We start from the raw sequence: 27,065 nt of genomic DNA on the forward strand, positions 1-27,065 counted from the left end.
TGTGTGTGAGGTTCGGCCAGCCGGTACATTGTGTAATTTCACAGTGAGGGGACCTGACCATGGACCGTGCGAGTCTAAAGGATCAGTCAGGGTGTTTCTGGATTAAGTAGCATGTTTGTTAGGAAGGAGAATGTTTATAAAAGATATTTTCCTTACTGGAGATGTTTATAACAAACCTAGAGGGACACGGCGGGTGAAATGACAGGCTGTTCAGATGATGTTTAAGGCTGTTGAAGGGTGGTCATGTCCCGGCTGTAAGCATAGCCACAGTGTCTGCATCACATGTCTGTTGTACCATGGTGCTCTCACATCAAGTGTTCTGTGGATCTAAACAAAAGTCTGTTTCTACCGTGTTTTACAATGAAAGAAAAGGGTCAGAAATTGGTTTTGGGTTATTTCATGCAATGCCTCTTGTGAAGACGGTGTGAGAGTTATTTGAGAAGAGCTTTGGACTCTGCTGGTTTGTGTTCTGTCATCATGATGTTGCAAATAAAATAAAGACGATGCTCACCTCTAAATCACGAGATAGCCAATATGACGTGACAAGATTGCTGGCTTTGAATAGCTCCTTGTCTCCTTGAATAGCTCCTCGTGGTTTGTTTTGTTTTGTTTTTGTTTTTTTTGTGGAGTGACAAGTTTAGATTTAAGAAGGTTTTCACCACCAACAGTGGTCTGTGATGCACGGTTCAAATGAACAGTGTTGCTAAAGTATGGGGGATTTGAATAAAGACAATGGTGCTAAGGTGATTAAATATCTTAATATCTCACCGTCCAAAGATTTTGGAGGGAGTGTAGGAAACTGATATGATGGAGTGTTTTATTTCCATCCACAAGAGGGGAAGCTCTACCAGCCGTCCAGCCCCGCCTCTCTGTTGCCGCTGTACGGTCACATTTTGCATCCCCCATAGAATATGTATCCCGTAAATACAATGTCTCGGATGCACGTGCATTCGCAGACCATCGATCATTTAATTTTCATTCCACGCAAGGAAATAAACAAATGGCAGCATGTAGATGGTGTAATTGTTGTTGCTGTTTTCATTTATTTTTTATTCTTTTACTACTTTTAGATTATCAACAGTTTTACAGAGAAGTAACATAACCGAAAGCAAAGCTCAAGCATTTTTCCCCCCTGTTGCATTCCGCCCGCTTTCGGTATGCTTGTAAAAGCCGTCTTCATGATATGAAAATTCGTGAAGAAAGAAAGAATAGAAAGTAAAAAAAGAAAAAAGGCGACGCCGCACATTTTTATATGGGGAACAAATTATGTCGGGGATACAACATGTTTGAATACACCTCTCTCCCCGCCTTCTCTCCGCTGCCCGGGCCGGCCTGTCATTCGCCTCCGCCGGCACCGCGGAGAGGTCAGCGGCGTGGGCTGGTCTCGACTTCTAACCCGCAAGTTCCTGGCTGGAGGTCGGCTGCGAGAAGAAAACCCCCAGAAATTAAACGGTAAGCGGACTCCGGTGCGCTGATGAACAGTCGTTAGAAACATGGCCGTCGAAATGATGTTCTCGTCGTCCCCTTTACGCCGCCTGTTGCGCGTTTCCAAAGTCCAAATATGAAAGGTGATGTCTGGGGGGGCCCGCGCGCGCGTAGTGACTTTTTAGGACCCCCCCCCCCCCGGTTGATGTTTTCGATGCGTTGAATGGATTTAGTGGCGCTTTGTTGGAGGAAATGTTTAAATCGGTAAGGCTAAGCAGAAAACGCGTGTTCGGTGGTCCAGCGGGCGAATCGACTTCAGTCGATAGGACCCGTGGACCTGGCGGCGGTACGGGCGTATCGGCCACAACGGAGCTGCTATACTCGCTGACAAACGCCCCTCTGTGTGTTTTACCAGGAGATCAGCAGCGACAGGACATATGCCACTCAGTTACACCCCATACCCTCTCATCACTGCTGAAGCCCCCCCCCCCATCACCCACCCATCAGGAGTAGTATTTTGTTAAAGTTGATTAAAACATTGCCAATACCCTCTCAATGGCAGACGTCAGATTCTTTAAAAAGCAGTGTTAAAACGAGACATTGAAGACTGCATCAGTGTTGCTGTCCTACTTTCACTGGCTCATCCTGTGTGGGCCAAGATTGACCCAATCCCGATAGACCTATACTTCATTCAGCAGCAGAGCTGCGGCTGCACAGGTGGTTCCCAGCATGCAGCAGCCACATGCTGGCCCATTACAGCCCAAACAAGCTCAACAAACAGAACTTCCCTCCTTTTCTCACCATGCAAACTTTTTTTTTTAAGTGTTGTACTGCTGTCTGTTCAACACTGTTTCTGTGATTGTGAAATAGCTTCTCTTTTTTTTTTACCTGCCCTGTAACAAATCTCCGATTCGGCTCCCGGGTGATATTGTTATGGGTTCAGTGCATTCACAGATATTGACTTGAGTGTAAGAACACAAAACATCATTGAAAGCCTTACAGGATTGTGAAGGATGAAACTGTTTGTAAATGCTTGTCGATTCGAGTGAGTTAAGTGAAGTCAGATTTTATTTTGTGTCACCCCAAATCACAATTCAGTCCCAGAGAGCTTTCAGATCACATTCTGTGCACAGTCTACAACAGTGCCTATCCTTAGACCTCCTGTTTGGATGAGGAAAAACTCCACAGAAGAAATCTTGTCTGGGGGAAATGAAATAGGAGAACCTCAGGTAGAGCATCTGAGGAGGGATCCCTCTAAATTGAAATATCTCTCTCTCAGACGCGCACACACACACACACACACACACACACACACACACACACACACACACACACACACACACACACACACACACACACATCAATCATCTACCCCACCCCTCTCAATACAGCCTCATCTGTCTTGTCCCTTTCGAAATCTTTGTCCATCACTCATTTTGTGGGGCCAGGAGTGGGACCTTGGTCCTCTCCTCTTCATGTCTGTCAGGGGAGGGACAGAGACAGGGACAGGGGAGTAATCTGAGGTGCAGATGGAGAAGACGGGAACAACACCGTACTGTCTTTTTGAAGTCCTGACCTCTCCTGACCATCCTAAAGGATGGCTTCTACTGATGCAAGGGAAGCACTTAGCTAATACTGACCATCACGTCTGCATTGGCCTCAGTTGCTGGGTTAATTACTGGGCAAAAGTAATCATATCATCCATCTTGATGGAAAGTTCATTAGGGTGAGCTCAAAGAAAGGATTTCAAAGATAAATATCAGATAAAATATATAAAGAAATAGCTTGGCATAATTCTGTGGTTTCTACCCCTCCCCCCCATGTGAGAGCATCTTGTTTGTTTTTACCCTGAACTTCACAATGGTGTTGATTGTTTCATAATTGATATGAATTGACATGGTAACCCATTGAACAGTGTGGCGTGCTTTAAGAGATAAGATATAGCGGTAAAAGAAAAGAGCCGCCCTGGTACACCTCTGAGGGGGCTGTTCAATCTGAACAAACGGTGGACCCTTACAGTAGATGTGTGTTGATGAGTATTTTTAAACTGGTAATGGTGGAAGTTTCAGGACACTAAAGTGTGCATATTTGTCATTGTGTAGACACCAATAGTGTCACTTCATACAGTGATAATTTGATGGGTGACCAAAGATTACAGCAGATTACCATTCTAGTTACTGTAACGCAGTGCCAACATTTTGTACTCCATACTATGGTGGAGAAACTCAAGTGTACAAACGTGCCTTTCACCTTGGTGATGCTTATTTTAGAAGTAGTGAAATGGCCTGTCATCAATTTGTGTGTAGAATGTTATGCCTTCTAAATTTGGAGCAACTGAAACAAGATGATGTCAGCTCAGAAACAAAGAGAGAGGTCATTATCTGCACAGGTATTGCAGCTGCAAGGCAGAGGAACCGTCTCTGTCCACTCTGGGCTTTCTGGCAGAGCTGTAATTCTGCTTTTTATCTGTTGTTTAATATTAGATTTAATTTACATGGAACCAGTTTTGGCAGCAGGGCATAACGTACAATATTAAGAGCTGCTATGTTTACAGCCAAGGAGTGGCACAGATGTGAGTGGAGCTGACGGCCAAGTCTGTAGCATGGACTTCACTAGACAAGATTAGGTCTCTAGATGATGGAGGGTTGACTGTTAGTTTATGGAGATAACATCAACAACTACGGTATTTCTCTGAAAATACACTATTAACCACTAGGGTATGCCTCTTCCTTTCCCAAGTAGTACTAATGCCAAACATTTTTTTTCCTTTGGTTGATCTTTTTGATCCATGTTTTCAAGCATCATCTCATGTTTTGAAGCTAATGTCGAATTGATGACATATTTTTGTGTTGAGCTGATTAAACTAAAACAATCCATGTGCCCTGTTAGCCAACAGTTAATTACTGAAAGTTCTTCATTAGGTGATTTGTGTTGGGGGGGGGGATAAGGCGGTTGTTTGTCCTGATTGCCGTTTCCCCCCTCTGTGGCGGTTAGCTCACCTCATCAAGGCTGATCCAGCCTGGAACAATTACACAGGAATTTGAGAGTGGTCACACACTACCAATTTACCACTCTGCTGAAACGAGTAGTGTTGCTTTAATTTGCGCTCTTCCCTGATGAAAGAGGTGGAAAGCGGGGAAAGAGAGAAGAGGCTGATGAATGGAAGAGTGCTAGTACAGCGTAAGGTAAGGAAAAGGGGAAAATGGAGAAATGGGCAGGATGGACGATCCTGTTCTTTGATATAATGGCTTATAAAGTTGAATAAAGTTGCTTACTGGACAAAGTAGGCTACATTATCATATATCCAACACACTTTTTTAACCACAAATGCATTAATTATTCAGATATCATGCGGAAGAATGAAAGCATACCTAGTTACTGAATACATAAGGTGGAAGATGGCCATTGCAAAAAAGGATTTTTACCTTTGGGAGAGCCACCAAGTAAAGTTTCTACACTGGTGAATGTGATCGCCACATCTTTAGAAAATATACACATGCTGTACATTTTTACCAAGGAATCAACCAAACGTTGCACAAAGAACCCCCACCAACCCCCCTACCCAGGCCTTAAATCATATGGAATACTTTCTTCATCTGATATTAATCCAATGAGGACTGATTTCATTTCATACAAGGTCAGGATGCGATGCCGTTTTGAAGGTTAAGAGATTTTCACATGGAAATTTGCTCCTGATGGTAGGGATGTGCATTTGAGGTATATTTTTTAATAAATTTACCATTGCCTTATAGTTTATGAAACATGCAATGTATTCCCTTCTACCCTTCCAATGTTTGACTCGCTGTCAACTTGTCAATCAAATTCAGAGGACTCGCAGGCATAGGCACGTCTTGTTAATATATTTTATGTTTGATGTGTTTTCCATATGATTTTTTAAAAATAATATTAAGGTCACTGAAATGGATCTGTAAAGGTTAGTGTCGGGAAGGACTTTTCCTCGGAAAAGGAAACATGACATATAGTGTTTTAGATAAAGCACCAGCCAAATGAGGAAGAAGAAAACAGGTGCGAGTTTCAAGGAGAAGCAAAGTTTGTATGGCTAATAAGCAGCTATGACAGAACAGGCTTGCAGACGATCTTTACCAAAAGATCCTACAGCGTAAATAAGTAAAACTCAGTTTTGACCAGGATTTCTTGTTCTCAGTGTTGGGGAGGATGCTGATGAAACGGCAGTGTTAACTTTGGTTGATTTTAAACAGATTTCTGGGATTTGGAGTCAAACACCAATGCATTTAACGCTATTACCATGAGTGCCAGTCAAGTCTTTGCATAGTAGATGATTTTCCTTATATTTTCCTTGGTTTTGGCCTTAAAATAGTAGGCTACTCTTACTTACTAACTCCTCACAAGTGGTCCCTTTTGTAGCGGTCTCTCACAGTCAATTTTTCTCAATCCCTCATGTTTGGTTGTGCATCTTATTCAAAGAGAGCTCCACATTAGCCACAAGCACTTAGATAGAGCAATTCCAGTGAACAACCAATTGGTACAAAAACGGGGGTTGTGAGTTCCTGGAAGGTTAGTTTGTCAATTGTGAGGGCAGGTGAAACCACTTATCCAGAACGGGCCGGCCAGGTCAACCATGCTAACATGACGTGGCCTGAGGCTTTTGGCCTGTCCCACCAGTATCTCAGTGACGCTACTCGGAGTTCACATTAAGGCACAACAAAGCTTGGCAGTTTTGTATAGCATCCATTGATAATCAGAGTGAATTTTACACGGTATCAATATCATGATATCTACTTACACTGGCAAAAATACCATGTTTAAGAATCCAGCCAAGGTTCTTCACACTGAACTAATTGGTCAAGTATAAAATATCAAACCAAAACTACTTTTTAAATAATAACCCATAAATACTGCCGACCGTGTTTTGTGATCTATTTTAGATAAAAGATGATTGTTATTGTTAATCTAAGACAAAACAAATTGTGTATCACGATATGACAATATCAGAATTTGCTCCCAATACAGTGCCACTAAAAAAACCGATAAACACAGGGGCATCCGGGTAGCGTAGCGGTCTATTCCGTTGCCTACCAAGACGGGGATCGCCGGTTCGAATCCCCATGTTACCTCCGGCTTGGTTGGGCATCCCTACAGACACAATTGGCCGTGTCTGCGGGTGAGAGGCCGGATGTGGGTATGTGTCCTGGTCGCTGCACTAGCGCCTCCTCTGGTTGGTCGGGGCACCTGTTCAGACTGGGGGGAATAGCACGATCCTCCCACACGCTACGTCCCCCTGGAGAAACTCCTCACTGTCAGGCGAAAAGAAGTGGCTGGCGACTCCACATGTATCGGAGGAGGCATGTGGTAGTCCGCAGCCCTCCCCGGATCAGCAGAGGGGGTGGAGCAGCAATCGGGATGGCTTGGAAAATAGTGTAATTCCCAAGTACAATTGGGGAGAAAAGGGGGGGGGGTTATTGCCTGGCCCTAGCTTCAATGTTTCTCGTTCACCTATATTAGTGCTTTTATCCACATTAGCCACTTAATATAACATTTCTTGGTGTGCTTGTTTTTAGTTTTCTGGCTTTATAAACTCCATCCCTCACATCAGTCACCTCATCAGCTCTGCTCTGGCGGATTACAGTGATCGACCTGGCGAGACAAAATGTGCCGACCTCTCCCCTAATTTACCTTGGCCCATGGCCGAGGTGGAACAGCTCAAGAGTTTTATTTAATCTTACGGCCACAAGAGCAGTGTGGGATAGAGCCCAATCTCTCATCATCTCCGCAGATTAGATCTGTAAGCGGCAAGGTCGATGAAAGCACAGGTGAAGACCATCACCACTTCCTTACTCCGGGTCCACTGAGCTCTCTGTATTGCCTGGAGGGAGCTTTTTTGTCTCCTTAATTAAAAGTGATTTAAGGCACTTCACTCACAAGTAGCACCTCAATATGTAATGAAGGCAATAGTCAGGTGAATGGACCAGTTATCCAGCCTATAAAATAGATTTCTCATGTAAGTAAAAGTCTACATTAGGATGTTTAAAAGTTCACCGTCTGATGAATTTGAAAAGGACAGCTATTAGTCGGTTCGGCTTTTAAGATGGCGTCTTCAGTGTGCAACGATCCATAAAGCATAATTAAACCTGAACTTCTTTTCTGAGCTGTGCACGTGTCTAAGTGCCTTCTGCCGCATCAGTACTGGACAAAATTTCAACACTGGCCAAGATAACGTCACCAACGTTCTTTCAATGAAAACCCCCCACCCACCCCGTTGCCCTGCAGTTCCCAGCCTGATTGGCGATGCGGTGATGAAGACTGTGAAGCGGTCTGACATCAGTGGAGTGAAGAAAAAGCGTTAGATTCAGAGGGGCTTCGGTTTCAGACGCGCACACCCTTATCTGACATTGCTTTCCACCCCACATCAGTATTTTTTTCAGAAGTATGTAGTGGGTGGAGACAAGCTGATACCCTGTATCACGTTACCCTTTAATTAAAGTCTCGGTTCAACTTGGGGTGTATGTTTAAGGGGCTGGACTCAAAATGACTTTACAATTAAAATTATGAAATTGGAAAGGTTTGCTGATTTGTTGGGGTTTTCTTTTTGGGGGGGGGGGCGTCAGTCCCAATAATTTTTTTTTCCCCTTGGCCATATTTTCTCTCGTAAAAATTGACTGGAGATTCGTTGTAATGACATGTCTAGAAGTCATATAATCATTCAGTATGCATCATTCAGTATAAACTATATGCTGGAGCACAGAAAGCTGGACGACAGTGATCTCTTTTTAGAAGAGAAGGCTGTCTTGGAACAAAACAAAATCCTGCAGGAATCAACCGATCAATCCATTTGCTAGGGAAAAAAAAAATCATTCCCACTCTTAAGGAAAATTCACCTTTCTGAAGCTACGGTAGACGGCATGTTGCCGTGAACCTTTGCCCTTCTGAACCTTTGAACTCTTTGTATTTTCTTCTCGTTAGATAGTTCGAGCTCCTTTGGATCCATTCGGGTTTATTTTGACAAATTATATCTGTTCCACTCGGCTTACCAGACTGCTGCTTTCTGGGTTGTATTGTTGGCACCGAGAGCTGCTTATTCAGACGCTCACTGCACCGCACACCTCAAGTGGGCGGAGCAGATAGTTGGCCATTTGAAACCAATTGAAATTTAAGGAGGATAAGCCTTATCCAGTAAATGACACGGGTCAAGCTGTCAAAGCACAATAGACATCTGGGCCACTCGGTCTGAGATTCCTCTGTGGCTGGTGAAGTGGTGGTCCGGTGCAGAATGAAAATGCCCTTCGTCTCAATATGTCCTCGTGTTCCTCTGACTCCATGTTCCTCTGATATTGGAAACCATTTATCACTCTCCATCTATACAGGTGGATATACACTGGGGCAGGTGTATAACCTTAATCAGTGAGTGTGTCGGTTCGTTACTCCATCAGGTACACTTTTTTTTTTGCCATTGGGTCCAGCTGTAGTCTAGTGTAAATTTGCATTTGATTCATCCTTCCTCATTCAGATTTTTAAATCACGAAGGAGCAGCCTTTGAAACGGCTCACCAATCTGTACTCGACTACCTTCGCCTGTGTACCGTTAAAGAAGGACACCCGAGAGAGATATCTGAGTTGATTTTCTTTATGGCGCGGTCCAACCCCTTGCAGCCTTACCTGATGGGAAAAGAGAAAAGTTTTTGATTTCCTGGTGGAGCGGCTGACACAAAGACGAGCCTTGTCTGAAGTCACTGCACTCCTCTGTGCCTGCTGGGCTGGAAAGAGGAGTGCCGGGCAGGGCAGTAAGGGGAAGCGGCGCAACGTAATCAGACGGTCAATTTAACTGACCCGGGTTTCTCACCCCTGTGTAATGACCAAGCATTAAACCTGGATTGTGAGATCTCCAAAGGGAAGCACTGACTTGCAAGGAGAGGACAAAGGCGATCTGGTCAAATGGCATCATGGCTGCACTGTAGTGACTGAAAACAGGTGCGCTGTTTTTATGGTTATGCAGAGCTCTGTGAAGGAAGGATGGGTGTTGATATGAGATATTATTTTGCATATGCTCTGATTAAAGTCTGGCAGTATTGTAGAGGAATTCAGATGCTGGATCTCCCAAGGGTTTGAGGACTGATTGTCTGCGGAAGAATATTAGAATTCTGTTTCACTGGTTTACATTGTTTTTGTTATAAGGCATTCCTGAGCAGGCTGAAATTCAAGTTTTAAGGAGTTGAGTTACTTTTTTTTCTTTCTCCCTTTTTCTCCCCAATTGTAATCGGTGAATTACCTTACCTCCGAGCCGTCCTGGTCGCTGCTCCACCCCCTCTGTCGATCCGGGGAGGGCTGCAGACTACCACATGCCTCCTCCGATACATGTGGAGTCGCCAGCCGCTTCTTTTCCCCTGACAGTGAGGAGTTTTGCCATGGGGACGTAGCGTGTGGAGGGTCACGCTATTCCCCCCAGTTCCTCCTCCCCCCCGAACAATTGCCCCAACCGACCAGAGGAGACACTAGTGCAGTGACCAGGACACATACCCACATCCGGCTTCCCACCCACAGACACGGCCAAGTGTGTCTGTAGGGACGCCCGACCAAGCCGGAGGTAACACGGGGATTCGAATCAGCGATCCCTGAGTTGGTAGGCAACAGAATAGACTGCCACGCTACTCGGACGCCCAGGAGTTGAGTTGCTTTTACGTTTTGCCAGGTTAAAGTGTAATTTATCTGCATGGAGGAGTTCACTGGCCTATTCAGTGAATGGAATGAAATGTGACCAATACGTTGGCAGAACTTCTCTTTTTGCCTCTTTTGCGACTCATTACTGTTCCATCTAAAAAGAACGAATGCGAGAGGTTTTTTTTTTTTTTAAATAATCTTGACCTACTTGGGTAAGAATGAGTAACAGCGTATAAAATCCAAATCCACATTTTCACAGGGCCTCAACTCTTTTAGAATGACCAGAGGGGTCTTGCCTGAGTAACGGGTGAACTGATGAACAACTGGGTTATAACGTCTTAGTTGTAGAGACCAAGTCTAAGCCTCTTAAGTGTCCGTGCAGTAATTTGGAATATAGATTCCTAAATGAAGCAACAAACAGCAGCGTCACATCAGTGAGGTCCACTGTATTTGAAGAGCTTCCTCACACAAGGCTTTGAGAGATGCTTGAAGGGAAGGCTCATTAGCGAGGTACTGTCCTTTAGTGTTCTTCTTTTTTTCCAGAAGCATAACTCAACTTGATTCCAGACTCGTAGGGGATACAAAGTGAAGCTTTAGCCAGGAGCAGTCAGAATTCTCAAATCCCACACCTTGTGCTGTGGCTCAGCATGACAAGGTCGGATTACAACCGCACAGTGCGCTCTCCAATTTATTACCCCAATACATCACTTAACTATTCTGAAATGGCCATGGGGAACTTAACTCGGCTTTAAGTGCTGGTTTTATATACCGTACCACCAAAATGATGCCCCTAAGTGCTTATTTGCCATGGAAGGGGTGGCTCTTGCATACATACTTCTGAGGCATTTCCGTGGATAAATAATTAGAACCTATACAGATTTGGAGCAGAGGTGTTTTCCGTGCAAAGTAGCTTGAGCTTAATGAATCAGACATTATATGTGGGAGCAAGACCTTCCTATTACTTTGGGGCGGCAAAAACGGTGCTGATGAAGGCTAGCTAAGGTAAGACATTCATATAACTCAACACCATGCAAGAGGCCATTCTGGTGAGCTGAACAGATTGGTCAAAGAAGGGCTTTGCTTTGTTGTCAGGTAAAGTGCACCTCAACGTGCTAATACTAACTATTGAAATGGCGCTCCTCATTATTTGTATTTTTGCCATAGTCACAGAAAAAGGTGCATCTTTGGGTTTTATTGCGACATAATACGTTTTTGTGTCAGTCATGATGGAACCTTTCATGCTGCCAAACAGACATGGGGGATCTATTAAATTTTGTTTTTCCCCTTTTCCTCCCCAATTGTACTTGGACACTTACCCCACTCTTCTGAGCCATCCTAGTCGTTGCTTCACCACCTCTGCTGATCCGGGGAGGGCTGCAGTCTACCGCATGCCTCCTCCAATACATGTGGAGTCGCCAGCCGCTTCTTTTCGCCTGACAGTGAGGGGTTTCGCCAGGGGGACATAGCCCGTGGGAGGATCACGCTATTCCCCCCAGTTCCCCCTCCCCCCCGAACCGGCGCCCCGACCAACCAGAGGAGGCGCTAGTGAAGCGACCAGGACACATACCCACATCCGTAGACACGGCCAATTGTGTCTGTAGGGACGCCCGACCAAACCGGAGGCAACACGGGGATTCGAATCGGGATCCCCGTGTTGGTAGGCAACGGAATACCCCTACTCAGCCCGGACGCGGGGATCTATTAATTTTATTTTTTCCCCAATAATTGCTTTGGAAACGGTTCTCTCTAGAGCACTTAGGTTTGATTTTATAAGCTATGCTATTACTGAGCAGTCAAATATAGTAAACTTAACACAAATTGATACGTTTAGAGCCATTATTTATGAGAATTTCAAACTCTTGAAAAAGCCGCACAGATGTAATATAGAGTGACCTCATCCAAAACGAGAGAGTCAAAGTAAAAAGAAAGATCAAAGGAAAGTGTCCTTGCTTCTGGCGTTTCAGATTGACCACAGGCATACTTTGGATTTCTGAAGAGCTTTCAGGCTGTGTGGTGTTGCTCCCAGCTGTTCTCCAGAGAACTCCTTCTGTCACACTTCACAGGCTTTGTTTACAGTAATCACCCATCTTCTACAGTGTGCTGCTGCTGCAGAGATGGACCATGTTCACACAACAAGTCCGCAGATTTAGTGCATGTGTTGTATTCAACCCCAACTACTGCCACGCTAGACTTTAAAGGGACACTCCGGTATTTTTTAAACCTAAGCTTTTCACTTGGTTTCAGTTTTGCGTAAACTCCCACCAGCTGACTGCTGCATACCAAGCTGCAAGTTGGCAATGCCAACGTCCATCTAAAAGAGCTCTTTTTTTTGGGCTCAATTATGAGAAGACAATCCCAGTACAGTGAGTCAGCCTTTTTTACATTTGCTTTTTTGCACTTCTCTCCAACTCTCTCAGGCTGCCGCTGTTGTCTTCCTTCCCACTCCTCACGGGATTACAGAGCGACACGTCTACTCCGGGCTAGAAATGGATTGATATATATATTATTTCATGATTGATGTTGTTGATAAGACTCTTTGGACTCCTCCCATAATGTTCTGAGCATGTTAGCGCCAAAGGAAAAAAAAGCTGTTTTAGTGGACATTATTCAGAAGAAGAAAGCCACTTTAATTTGTCATTGTAGTCTTACAATGAATTTGTCTTCTGCATTTAACCCATCCTATTGTATAGGAGCAGTGGGTAGCTGCAGCACCCAGGGACTAACTCCAGTTCTTCTTTCCATTGCCTTGCTCAGGGGCAAAGAGAGGAGTATTAACCCTAACATGCATGTCTTTTTGATGGTGGGAGCAAGCCGGAGCACCCAGAGGAAACCCCTGCAGACACGTGGAGAACATGCAAACTCCACACAGAAAGGACCTGGGACAGCCTGGGGTTCGAACCCAGGACCTTGTTGCTATGAGGCAACAGTGCTAACCACTGGGCCACCGTGCTGCCCACTGTTGCTACCAGCACACAGTATTGCTCCGAATGATTTCATTTCAGTTGGCAGTGCAGCGGTTAGCCGACGTGAGCCTGCTCAATACTCAGTCTATTTAAAAGATTCTGCCACCCATCATTTGACTTTTGACACGAGGAAAATAGGGCTGAGGTTGAAAAATACCAGAGTTCCCTTTAAAATATGCAGATTTCAGACCTTGGAAATGACACCACACTCTAGCATGCACACACACACACACACACACACACACACACACACACACACACACACACTCGCATGCATAAATAAGTCTTTTCTCGACATAACCTCTGAAAAAGTGTCTGTGCCAGGCTCTCCAACCCGAACTGCATGGTGAGGGCTAGCGACATCAGTCTAGACATGCTGGCCACTAGGGAACCTCAGCTGAGTACATCATTGCCCCTGCGCCTCTCTATATCTCCCTTGTTGATCAATGGATGGCCTAAAACATTTTATGGCCGTGGTGCCTGTGCTTTGACCAAGTGGCTTTGTGGAACAAGTCAGAGAACAACCCACTCACTTACAAAAGGAGCCGTAAATCCTACAAAGAGGCTTTAGGTTTATACCACCAGGGCTAAGGGCTTTATGACTCGCCTGCCCCCCTTCAGGTTGTTTCCTGTTTTCAGGCATCCAGTTTGTGTGGGAGGGGATGAGAAAAGACAGACAGAAATGGTTAAAAGCCACATAACCAAAGGAAGCAGGAATTTGGTTTTGTTTGGACCAAGCAAGGAGCGGAGACCTCCTCGTTTGGTGAACAGGTTTTTACAATTTGCTGGGATACGTTTCTCATTGCCCGTTCCCTCGCTCTCTTTTTACACAGAAGAGGTTTGAAGACACAGCCGACTGAAGATCGTATCAGGAAACCACAGGTATTTATCTTGCCATCCTGGTTCTACAGTGAAATAGCTGACATGTTTATGTTGTGTTTTCTCTTGTCTTTATGTTCCTTTTGTGCACTCCCCCCCACACACACACACATTTACATGTTTGCACTCGCTCCCAGTGACATCACACAGGGTAAACCATATGTGCTGCATTAGAGATAGTCCTCCCAGCTAAGTGGTACAGACTAAGTGCTGCGTTCAGGGAGCAAGAGTTCGTCTGATTTCCTTAAAGCTCTGCTTGTTTGTTTGAAGTACAGTCTCCAATGGGAGTTTTATTTGAGAAGAGCCCCCTGTGGCATCCCTTTGAGCCATCTCTACTCAACAACCTGCTGAGCTCCACACAAACAGTAACCCAATCTCCTCTCTCTGCCTCCTAATGGAGGATCCTAACCGCCAGCCCATTCCTGTGGGCAGCGGCCAGTCGTCCTCTACCAGGGGCTTGGGTATGTGTGCGCTGAGAGATGCTCTCTGTCACGTGGGCGAGGTGTACCCATTAGCGCTGGGTAATATGGAAAATATTATCACGATCATCATAGGAAATTTTACACGACATTGATATCTTGCGTACATATACAAAGATGCCATGTTGAAGAATCCAGCTGAGGTTGACCACATTGAACTGTGTGGTCATGTCGAGTATAATATCAAACCGAAACCAGTTTTCAGATAATTCTCCCTCCATATATTTCAGACTTCATGAGAAACATTAGGCAATAGATTCTCGTACTCAATAAAGGAACATTTCGCCAATGGTTTTTGTAAATGTGCAATCAATACTGATCGGCAATACAGTCGATCGAAGCGATAAAATCCTCACCGTGCACTATATTGACAGAGAAATCGGTGTTCTGCTCACAGAGCCTTTCCCATAGTGCCTACGTGTACCAGAATACATTGCACGCGAGCTTTTGTTTTGTCGTCCATAAAATCCTCTGGGCTAATGTTGTGGGGTGACGCCTTTATGCATGCTCAATAATCCAGGTAATGCAGTCAGTTGAGACTGACGAGGTCACTTAGACGAGTGATGAAATATTTCTCCCACTAAACGTTGTGTCCCGATGAACTGATTCAGCTTTCTGTGAGTTTTGGGATGACATTTCCGCTGTTGGAAATCTAGTATAGCCTAGAGAACAAGGATGTGTGTGTGTGTGTGTTTTTTTTTTTTTTTTGGTCTTTAGAGTAGATTACAGTGGAGATTAAAACCTCAACTAGGCTGTTTGCCAATTTCTGTCACAATATGTCACTTGACAGAAAAAAACAAACAAAACTGTTTCACTGCCGTCCCAGAGATACAGAAACGACTAGGAACAACAGCTATCCCATGCAAACAGATAGAGATAAGATTGAAAATTAGGGAAAATTAGTGGGCAGCACGGTGGCCCAGTGGTTAGCACTGTCGCCTCACAGCAAGGAGGTCCTTGGTTCGAACCCCAGGGTTGTCCAACCTTGGGGGTCATCCCAAGTCCTTTCTGTGTGGTGTTTGCATGTTCTCCCTGTGTCTGCATGGGTTTTCTCCGGGTGCTCCGGTTTCCTCCCACCATCAAAAACACATGCATGTTAGGGTTAGTACTCCTGTCTGTGTCCCTGACCGAGGCAATGGGAAGAAGAACTGGAGTTGGTCCCCGGGTGCTACACAGCAGCTGCCCACTGCTCCTAATTACACAGCTAGGATGGCGTAAATGCAGAGAAAGAATTTGCCCACGGGGATTAATAAAGTAGTAAAAAAAAAATTCCTTTAAATTAGACGACAAATTTGTGTATCACGATATGATACTATCCAAATTTCATTCCAGCACCACTGAAAGATGATAAATGATAATATTGAATTACGTCCCTAGCACCACTGAGAGGTGCTCTCCCCCTCGGCTGACCTGTATGACATCAACCCGTCCAGGTGCTTCTCATGGAAGGGCTTTAATAGACTAACCCCGAAATACGCTGTCTCAGGAGCGCAGTGCAGCTCTGTCAAATCTGACCCGCGTATGGAAATTCCTGTTTGACATGAGCATCAGATCGGAGATTTAGAAATGTCTCGAGGAAAGTCGGACTGCCGTCGCTGTTTTCTTTTTTTCTTTTCTTTGTTTTTTCTACAAGGGCAGAAATGCCATACGCAAGCCAAGGCTGGATTTTGCAAAGTCAGCTCTAGCCCTCCTTATTTCGCCTGGGGACAAACCCCCGCCGAGATGCTGAAACCTATAAAAACCATGACTCCATCTTTCTGCTCCTCCACAATTAGACAGAACTAAAAATAGACGTATACTCTGCAGTTGCAGCCGCCAAAACAAGACCAAACGTCTTTTGTCACATGAGCTGCGCTGACACCAGTAATTGCTGTGACCATTTTAACAAGGCCCAACGGTAGGAAATATTTGTTTTTCTCTGTCTCCCTCTCTTCCACCCTCCTTTCTTGCCTAGAGTCCAACAGCCTGATGCCAAAAAACAAAGCCATAAATCTGTCATTTTAAATTCCCACAGCATACTAAACTGGTAGAGTGTAATCTTAGACAGACAATAGTTGGCAATGAAGGGGTGCAGCCCTGTTGGACGGCCTTATCTGCCAGGTGAACAGTTTGTGTGCATATGCGGAACGTCAGTGCTCATGTTACAATGTTAAAATTTAATTTAGCAGACATTTGTATCCAAAGTGACGTACATCTGAGAGTTAACACAGCACAAGCAAGGATCTAGTCAGGGGACAACAACCCAAGTAAGTACCTAAAAATTAGGTTCAAGTCCGATCGGACATAGGTGTCAACAGAAATCAGAAACACTTTGTCATGTCATTTCATGCACTTGTGCACATGAAATGAAACGAAACATCGTTTCCCCCAGCCCACAGCAGTGCAACACAAAGACAAAAACACATCCAAAAACTACAAGAACGCATCTATCCATACTAACACATACGTATATATCACTGTCTAGCAGAACGAACGCCAGCCAGGATAACTGCCGGAGCTGCCGGTCTGCATGGGCTAGCAGTTAGCTTAGCCTGCCCTGCTTCCGCATCCTGTCAGACCACCTTCGGTGTTTCCTTTTCGGGCGCAGCTCCGGTCAGGGCCGTGGTCCTTGGGCCCACCCACAGGACGCAGCAGACCAGGCTCCCTCAGCCGATCCAATGCCAGCTCTCCCAGCCAGACACCTTCGACACACCTCCCCGCACTCCACACGACGACACTAATAACACAGTCAAGGCTAGGCGAGGCCACCGCCAGACCGCCCTCGGTGTTATCGAAACTGCCGGTCTGCATGGGCTAGCAGTTAGCTTAGCCTGCCCTGCTTCCGTGTCCTGTCAGTGCACAAATGGGCAGTGCACAAAGGCAGTGCATAGGGTGCATAAAAGCGATTTATTTATTGTAATTTATTAATACCCTCAGGTGTGGAGGTGTTCGTGATAGAGCTGGGTCTTTAGCTTCTTCTTATGGAGAGGGACTCAGCGGATCGAATGGAGTTTGGTAACTCGTTCCGCCACCGGGGAACTACAGAAGACGTTGGCTGCACTACGTAACTTTAGCGAGTTTAAGGAAGACATTACCACAAACCTTGTGTCCCATTTGGTTCCTTAAGCTGATTGAGCAGCCATAAACAGTAATTAAGCAATCATTTTAAACAAACCCTAGGCAGCATGGTGATTGATAGGTGACAGTGATAGACGAATAAGGACCAGTCATCTTAATTATTATACCTCTGCAATTATAGGAAACACCTACATAGACATTAAAGGAAAAATGAGTTGTATGCCCAAGAAAAAAAAATAGCCACATCCCTGTAAATAAGCCGCCCTCCCTGTGAAGTCAATGAATTATTCTGAACTGATGCGAGAATGCTTGTCCCTTCAAGGCAAACCATAACATTCATGTGGTGAGTTTTGCATTCCCAGTTCCTTCTAAGGTACGACTGAGCTAGTTATTATCTCGGAAACATTTGCCATGCCAGAGTCAGTTTGCCATCCTGCAACGCTGTGTGTCTTCGTATTGTGAGACGGCACAAGCAAGAGTGTGGATCTCTCTTGGACATCAACGTGGTAAGACCGTTTTCCCCCAGTTGTCTTTGTGTGAGTGACTCCATTTTAAAAGGTATTCGTGTGATCTGACAAAGAAAAAGAAGGGTTTTTTTTCCCACTGAAGCATGGATATTGCCAATTTACCATTTAATGCTGCAACGAAAGGTCTTTTGTTGTGTTTTTGACTTTTGAAGTCAAAGTCTCTCTTTTTATGTAATGAACCATAAATGTGTTGAAGAGTTTTTCAACTTTGAATAACATTTTTGGAATATGATATTCCTGTTTTAGTGTTGGAGCGACTTTTCTATCAGGTTTGAATTTATGTTTCTCGGCATGAACAATGCCGTGCAAAGATCTGCAGGAGATGCTGTAAATTTTCACTGACGTTAGGCATTTGAACAATGTGAATGACCTGTGATGGCATTTTGTTAGTTTACTGTGTTAGCCTGTGGGGAGCTGTTGAGCAATAGGAGAGATGTGTGCATAGATGAAGACTGAGCCGTTCCTGAGCCATTCCTTATCCAAGGGCACCCTTTACTTCAATTTTACTCAGTTCCAATTACACACACACAAAAAAAGCTGTCGCTAAGCTGAAAGCATGTGTTTGAGATTAATTTGATTATCCTATCATATAGAAAGGTTAATGGGCCACCTGTCTCTGTGGTGAATACCCTGCTGAACCATGATTTCACAGAATGCATGTTGGCCTTTGAAGTCATTAGACACCGCTGCAGAGATTTTAGTGTTAGCGAGTAATTTTAAGTGTGGAATTCTCCACAAAGTCTTTGCAGTTTATGGGAAAACGAGTTTTTCCTGCGCTAACTCACATGTATACGTTGCAGCTGTTTACATGCACGGGGGGGGGGGGGGGTTCAACCTGGGCCAGTGGAGCAGGAAGCAAACCCAGTGGCTTAAATTAAAAGCTGTAGAAACATAGGTCATCTTCTCCCCACATGCTCAGGCTGTTATCAGGCCCAGGTGCTCGGATAACTGAGCAGCCAGTCAGGTGCTCGGTTGGAATGTGTTTTCCCAGACACGGCATCGGGCTCACCAGAGCTCCACGGCTTCAAGTGGGCTAAAACCCTCCCCAGAAAAAAAAAAAAAAAAACGTCTAGACCCTTAAATAACATTTCGCCTCTTTCCACCACAATCCTTTTCTTCCTCAATCATGGGAACAGGAGCCCTCACAATGCCCCCACTGAGCTACTGGAGGAAAACCCTGCCGCGACAGGAAAACATATTGTGCAGCATTGATGTTAGACTGAAAAGAAAATTGTCTAAAAAAAAGCTGAAACAGGTAAACTAAGCATTTAGGGTTGAACAATACTAAAAAAAAATTGGCATTGTGATATTTTTGTGATAGTGCAATACTAAAGAAGAACAGGGGTTGTATAATTTCACCAGACATATGCAGCTTTCAACTTCCAAAGCTCCATTTGGGAAGAATTTATCACACTAGTAATGATTTGTGTCATTTTCTAGGGGGGAAATAAAGTAGTTTTTCGATACCCCGCTTGATTTGGCATGACATTTTTATATTCAGTTCATACTCACCCATCAGTCCAGGCTAGTCCTTGATCAACACAATATTTATAATGCACTTTGTTTACCCTTAAAGAAGGGGGGGCTCATCTGTTAGCCCCTCGCTAATCTTGCTAATCCAACGGCGGCACAGTGGCCCAGTGGTTAGCAATGTTGCCTCACAACAAGAAGGTCCTGGGGTTCGAACCCCAGGCCATCCCAGGTCCTTTCTGTGTGGCGTTTGCATGCTCTCGGTGCTCCAGTTTCCTCCCACTATCAAAAAGACATGCATGTTAGGGTTAATACTCCTGTCTGTGCCCCTGAGCAAGGCAGTGGAAAGAAGAACTGCAGTTGGTCCCCGGGTGCTGCAGCTGCCCACTGCTCCTATACAATAGGATAGGTTAACTGCAAAAAACGGAGCGTCTGGGTGGCGTGGCAGTCTATTCCTTTGGCTGTGAACATGGAGATCGCAGGTTCGAATCCCCGTGTTACCGCCGGCTTGGTTGGGCGTCCCTACAGACACAATTGGCCGTGTATGCAGGTGGGAAGCCAGATGTGGGTATGTGTCCTGGTTGCTGCACTAGCGCCTCCTCTGGTCGGTCGGGGGGGGGGGGGCTGATCAGGGGTGGGGGGAATGGGGGGGAATAGCGTGATCCTCCCATGCGCTATGTCCCCCTGGCGAAACTCCTCACTGCCAGGTGAAAAGAAGCGGCTGGCGACTCCACATGTATCGGAGGAGGCATGTGGTAGTCTGCAGCCCTCCCCGGATCGGCAGAGGAGGTGGAGTAGCGACCGGGACGGCTCAGAAGAGTGGGGTCATTGGCCGGATACCACTGGGGAGAAAAAGGGGGGGGACTCTAAAGACAAATTCATTGTAAGAATACAATGTTGAATAAAGTGGCTTTCATTTTTTATCAAGCATTAATAAAGTTTTAGCATTATGTGACTGATAGGCCTTATATTGCGTCCCTTGCAGTGTCACTATTGCACATGTGTACATTGCGATGTCGATTATGAAACGATATATTGTTCAGCCCTACTTCATATTAATGCCAGAGTCTGGGCCGAGGTTAAAAAATAATGTTTCATATCGTTTTCAGTAAAGTTATTTGTAAGTAAAAGAATATTAGCCATTTTAGGCTGTATTTAGCTTTTGGGTCCTAAATAACAAATGGAAAAAGCGTTTGGACAGAAATCTTACAGGTCAGAGTCAGGCCCAAACTGAGCTCTAGGTCAGGACACTATTATGAACCCTGGTGTTTTTCAGACTAGGTTGATGGGGGAGGGTGTAGTGCAACACGTACTTCATATAGTGGCAGATTTCAAGTGTTGGGCGGCAGACTTCATCTAAAAATATGGGCTGATAAGGCTGTTGGGTTTCCCAGTGTGACCTGCTGTTCATGTGACTCGAATTAATACTAAAGATAGAGGCATGGCACTGCACTGCTTTAGATAGCCTAGGACTTGTTCCCATGGCCTTCTGCCCCTACCTGCCTTGGCTTTGTAAAGGAGGAAATGGCCTATGTCATACGATATGTCGTATCCCTAATCTCTGACAGGTACACTTACCCTGTTTTGCAGCCACATCCACCTTAAGGCCCCCACCATGGAAATGGCCCAGGTTGGAGTGCACGCTGGTATGTGTGTGCGCATGCTAATGAGTGAACAGGGGGAAGTGGCTAACACTAATTTGTTAGATAGTGTGTGTCCTCAGGGTTGCCCCTACCTGTTGGCCAATCACACTGCTGCAGTATAATCAGGAATTTGGGAGGCGGGTGGTTACGTAGGAACAGAAATCTTTGGGTCAAAGGGGATTTCTTTGGAATAAGACCTTCAGTTGTGGAGGAATTTGTCTTCTTGACCGCTGCAGTCTCCCTCTGTGTGACAATGTTCTTTGGCGAGAGGCATTGTGGATGTAGCTGACCAAAAAAAAAAAAAACCTATTCTTTCTTTATTTTTTTAAAGTTTGCCATGGCCGAAAGCTGCAAAGGACGGGACAAGTAACCACTCCAAAGGCAAACATAAGCTCTTAAGATCAGTGTTAATGATTCTAGTGATCAGCTTGCAGCCATGACTGCAGCATACTGGTGAGTTCATTGCAAAGCTAAGTTGTGTTTTTTTTGTGTGTGGATATTTTGATGGGACTGTTATTGTGATTTGGATTTCATATTCAACCATTCTGACCCCTAAAATCTGTTGGGGTGCTTTTGTGGTTGTGTAAGGTGGTACAGGGATACCCCACATGCATTTTGCATACATTTTGATGTACTGAATGTTTTGTGTAACAGGCAGCAGCGGGCTCCCAATTAAAAGCACTGAGCATAGTGGGTATAGTTCATGTATTGTTATAGGAATCGTTTTATTCAAAACATCATTTTGTGTATTTTTTTTTTGTTTGGTAGAAGGCAAATTTTACATTGAATGCGACATTACCAACACAGATGTCATGACTATTATAATAATCTTGCCTAATTTTGACAGGTGTTACATGAAAAAAAAACCCCACACCCAATCATGTCCTCATTAAAACAAAACAACCTTAAAACCTACTTTGCACGACAACGTTCGTCAGGTTTAAGTAACCCTCTAACTATTGGTGTGTGTGACAGCACATTATTTATGTGTGTTTGTTATTGAGGTGACACACCAGACAGAGCAAGTGAAGGAATTGACACCAACATGGCACCAGGAAGAAACTACCTGCATAAATTATTGCCTCGGGGGGAAGAGAGAATGACTGAGTAACTTCCTCACAGCCTTTCATCTTTTATTTATATTCATAACAGCAATATTTTATGCTTGTGTTCACTTGACAAATTGTAGGTTTATTTTAACGGCATTTTGGCACTGGACTAGGTTTCTACCGCTTCAGAAGATCAATTTAACAGCCTCATGATTAATATTTCTAGATTTGTCATCGTTTCCAAGCCGTATTTTGCCAAGTCTGGTGTAGTCATGGAACATTTGGAAGTGCTAAACATAGCGCGACACAACAACTGGGTGCTTGGCCCTGCACATATCTCTGCTGCAGGGTCAGCGAACCCGAGGCCTTCTGAACTTAAAATCACAAAATCTAGCCGGTCAGGATGCCGCAGAGGTGTCAAATGTTTGTTCGCTCAAACGACCAAGGGTTTGGCCCCGGCGTATGTATGCCTGAGGAGTGTGGCCGTTTAGATGTTGATGTATGGCTGTTCTCTGGCTTGTTTAGCAAGGGTTAGGCTTGCGTAAGCAGATAAGAGTGTTTATTTGTCTTTGTTTGGATATTGATTCTGTGCCGGGTCAGTGCCAGCAGCCTGTGATTTCTGTGGCACTCGCAGTGCGTTATCACAGGGACAACAGGTGACCGTGGACTTGCCAAACAAACAAACACGGTCATTTTGTATTCATACATAGTGATTAGCATCCACCCTGTGGTTATTTCATGTCTACTTAAAAAGTATGCTTCTAATGGCGTCCGGGTAGCGTAGCGGTCTATTCCGTTGCCTACCAACACAGGGATCGCCGGTTTGAATCCCCCGTGTTACCTCCGCCTTGGTCGGGCATCCCTACAGACACAATTGGCCGTGTCTGCGGGTGGGAAGCCCGATGTGGGTATGTGTCCTGGTCGCTGCACTAGTGCCTCCTCTGGTTGGTCAGGGGGGAGGGGAAACTGGGGGGAATAGCATGATCCTCCCACGCGCTACATCCCCCCTGGTGAAACGCCTCACTGTCAGGTGAAAAGAAGCAGCTGGCGACTCCACATGTATCGGAGGAGACATGTGGTAGTCTGCAGCCCTCCTTGGATTGGCAGAGGGGGTGGAGCAGTGATCATGTAATGCCCCGACAAAGGGCAAGTCACACTGCTGAGTGTTTTTCATAAGGGTGCTGCCAACAAGATGTCATCAAATAACAGCTCTCAGGTATCTACTGTTTATCTATGGGTTTAGACAACAGGACATGGACAAAACAAACCCTCTTGTTCTGGCTTGTTGATTGAATCACCCCACTAACTTTCTTCAGTCCCTTACCTCTGGGCATCCCTCTCCAAATTGACAATTTGGAGCTCATTTATCCCGGAATAGAGTCATCTGATATGCCTCTACTCTTTTTGCCTTGTGATATCTTTTAAGCTGTTGCTCCCATGGACTACTGTCATGTCTGACCGACAGATAGAAAAGCTACCAAGAGAGCTACCTCTTTTACTAATTACCAGTGACTTGTGTTATGTTATATTAACAATGACATATTCTGTTCTCTTCAGCACAGTTGTTATCTTATGTTGGATAATCTGCAGGCTGAGTCTAATCTGTCCTAGATTGTCATAAACGAATTTTAAAGTCCCAAGGACCTGATTTCCTGACTGTCTGCTCATATAATCGCCATTGAGGAAGGCAGACTGCTTTTGGTTTTGCTCCTGTGAACTCTGTGATCCTTTCTCATTCGTGCGCGCCACATTGTTGTCTTTTGACTTCTGTAATTACCCACGCTTTCCTCATTTATCTGCCTCGCTCACGTGACCGCACAGTCACCTGACATTAAGGTCAAAATACTAAAGCTCAGAGGCTGCTGCTCAAAGCCCCAGTGAGACCTGAACCACTCTGAAACCCCCGAAGGTCTTGACCCCGCATTCAGACTGCTGGCTCGGGGAGGGGATGGGTAACGGTGATCAGGTCGGGTTATTTAACGTTAGGCTGGGTCTTCAGTGTATTGAATTCCGTCATCAGTTCTCTGTCACTAGGAGAGCGATCTTGAGAGATTCAAAGTAATGGGAGTCAAACATCAACCCCCCCCCCAGAATGAGTCAGTAGCTTCTATGGTCCCTGTCAGCTCCTTCCAATTTATTAATCTCATTGTTCTGCTATGTCCTGAGCTAATTTGATAGAACATCTACCATGCTAAAGTTTGTTATTGGTGTTGATGTATTGTTTCTCTTGCTGTCAGTCTTCAGGTATATTCTTGATAGCATGTGCAACTGAAAACTGCGTTACCTATGGCTCTGCAAGTAACCACTGCAATTCATCTCCTGGCTCTGCTGGCCATATGTGATGTTGTCAACGGCGACCGCATCAACTTTTACAACATCAGACCACCAGTTGATGGTAGAGTTTACTTCCTGTACTAGTTTAATATCATAATACATAACATTAAACTGTTTAATATTCATAGTAACATTATGTTTAACCACCAGTGGATGATACATCTGACTTTCCCCTCCTCCTTGCAAGGAAGGAGTTTGCCGGCACCTGCTTTGTCTCATGAGTTAAAGCGAAGCTGAATTCATGTTTTCTTAATGATGCTCCTTGCAGCTACACCATTCCCTAACAGCTTTAAGTGCTTCACCTGTGAGCGAGCACATGACAACTACAATTGCAACCGCTGGGCAGAGGACAAGTGGTGCCCACAAAGTGAGTACTTTAATCCTATACAGACTTTGTCAGATACATAAATACACTGTCCACATGTCACAATAATTTGATAAGGCTATTGATTTCCTATTTTCATCAGTTTCAAAAGCAACGAAAGGATACAAATTTTGACACAGCTTATTTCACTGCTACCAATGTTGCCTCAATTATTCTGAGTATACTACTCAGGTTATTGTATTTTTTATACACATTGATATAATAAAAATGTTTTTTCCTCTGTTGCTGTCTGATTACAGAAATTGAAAAGCTGTAATTTCAGGTTGCTTTTTTACTCTTAATAGGTATACCTGTTGGTAAAACCATGTAGCCATTTTGCTTGTTCCATTTCTGTAGACACTCGGTTCTGTATGACCATCCACCATTTCACCAGTCATGGCAAGACCAAGTTTGTAACTAAAAGATGTGCTGCTCAGAAAGACTGCCACATGGTAGGCTGTCGACACCATAGGGACACCAGTCACACTGTGAGTCCACACGACATCCACAACCAAACTATATAGACAGCCAAATGTATCTTCACTTTGTCCCTGACCTCTCCTCTCCTCTCCTCCTAGGAATGTGTCTCTTGCTGTGAGGGTATGATCTGTAATATCGAGGTCCCCACCAATCACACCAATGCAGTGTTTGCAATGACACAAACAACATCCAGTTCAGCGCCATACAGTGGCAGGACAGATGTCTGGCTGACTGTTGTAACTTTAGGGCTGAACAGATTGTTTCTGCTGTGACTCTGCTGCACCAAAGAAAAGTTGCTGTAAAATCTTCATAAGTTGTCTTGGTGCAACTGACCCAAACTGAATAGAGCCACGCTGGCATGGCTATCTATTTATAATCATGCCTAAAATTGTGATGGCTTAGACGGTTGGCCATCTGAAAAGATGAGGCCCAGCGCTTCGATGTTATGGGTGCCCTATGGTCTGAAAATATCAAAGGACGACAAATCACCTGTGCTGTAACATGGAAGAACTTAATGCCTCGGTGCTGCTGGAGTAAAGTAAAGTAAAGTAACAAGCTTTATGGCAGTCTCTAAGGAAGTGCTTCGTCCAGTGTACAACAGGAAAGGACCTTTGCTGTCTCATTGCTGCTGTTTGGCCATTCTTGCCAGCAAGACATTTTTTAGATGTTTCAGGAAACCAAGGATGTGGCCAAAATTCTGCTGAGGGCCAACTGATCCTCGATTGACCCGGCCATAGATATTGAATGAGTAGAGCAGGCATTCCCATTCAAATCAACATAGCAGGATGGTCAGAGCAGCAGCCATTTTTATTTGAACCACTGCCACTGCAAACTGTTATAGCAGGCTAACTTCTGTATAAACTTCCGTATAAACTGCCTGGCGGTAGGTGACGGGCTCTTTTTTTTTTTTTTTTTTTTAAGTCACGGACTCACTGATTGCAGCAAGTCACGGATGCTTAGTCGCGGGCTTATTAAGGTGAGGTTTTTCAGTAACGACCAAATGAGCAGTGGAGTAGTACGAACATTTATGGCCCCACTGACATGTTTTCACTATAACAACTAACAACAATTGCCATTTTCTTTTGAACTACTCAAATGACCATGGCAAACAGTTCAATGGTTATTTACTCTCATTCAGTTTCTATGGGCCTGGCTTTCTATTCCTACAATCAAAGAACACAACCAAGCTGTTTTGGTTATTATTTAGTCTGTTGAGTGCACGTGAAATGCTAATGGACTGTTCCCAAATCCTGGAATGACCCTAAACCATGGAATACTGAGCTGGGCTCATCGGATGATAGATCTGTTCAAGCTTTTAAGCATCCCAAAAAACATTTGGGATTGGTATCATCTGGGCAATGTGAATAATGTGTCTTGAGATTACACACACTGATAACCAACCTGGTATCACGCCAAAGCGTGTATTACACCCGCTGGTCCAGCATTTCAGTGTCACAGTTTGCCTCGCTCAGGCGTGAAAAGTACACGCGTGTATGAAGGTGCAGTGCCAGCAGGGGGAGATGATTAAGAGGTGAAGGCAGGTTAGGGTTAGGGTTGGGTTAGGGTTAGGGTTGGGTTAGGGTTATGGTTAGGGTTAGGCGAGGGATTTTGGAAAATGCTGTATGCTTCTTTTCCTCCGTGGGGAGTTGCTGCCATTGAGTTAATCATCGCCCCCTGCTGGCACTGCACCTTCATACACGTGTGTACTTTTCACACCTGAGCGAGGCAAACCGTGACACTGACACGCTGGACCAGCGTGTAT

General features: G+C 44.7%; 1 protein-coding gene across 2 annotated transcripts; it reads left to right on the forward strand.

The window, feature by feature from the left end:
* The first annotated feature begins 1,334 nt into the window (after positions 1-1,334).
* lypd6b (LY6/PLAUR domain containing 6B) lies at positions 1,335-26,765 on the forward strand. 2 transcript variants are annotated; one of them, XM_056289961.1, is made up of 6 exons: positions 1,353-1,452; positions 13,855-13,903; positions 24,363-24,520; positions 24,728-24,826; positions 25,181-25,311; positions 25,402-26,765. In XM_056289961.1, the coding sequence occupies exons 3-6, from the start codon at positions 24,412-24,414 to the stop codon at positions 25,573-25,575; spliced, it is 513 nt and encodes a 170-aa protein (XP_056145936.1). In that variant the 5' UTR covers positions 1,353-1,452; positions 13,855-13,903; positions 24,363-24,411; the 3' UTR covers positions 25,576-26,765. The 2 variants fall into 2 exon arrangements, with proteins under 2 accessions (XP_056145938.1, XP_056145936.1); XM_056289963.1 differs by lacking the exon at positions 13,855-13,903 and having other exon boundaries at positions 1,335-1,452.
* The last annotated feature ends 300 nt before the right edge of the window (positions 26,766-27,065 follow it).

The sequence above is a fragment of the Lampris incognitus genome, chromosome 11, assembly GCF_029633865.1.
Source record: "Lampris incognitus isolate fLamInc1 chromosome 11, fLamInc1.hap2, whole genome shotgun sequence".
NCBI lineage: Eukaryota > Metazoa > Chordata > Actinopteri > Lampriformes > Lampridae > Lampris > Lampris incognitus.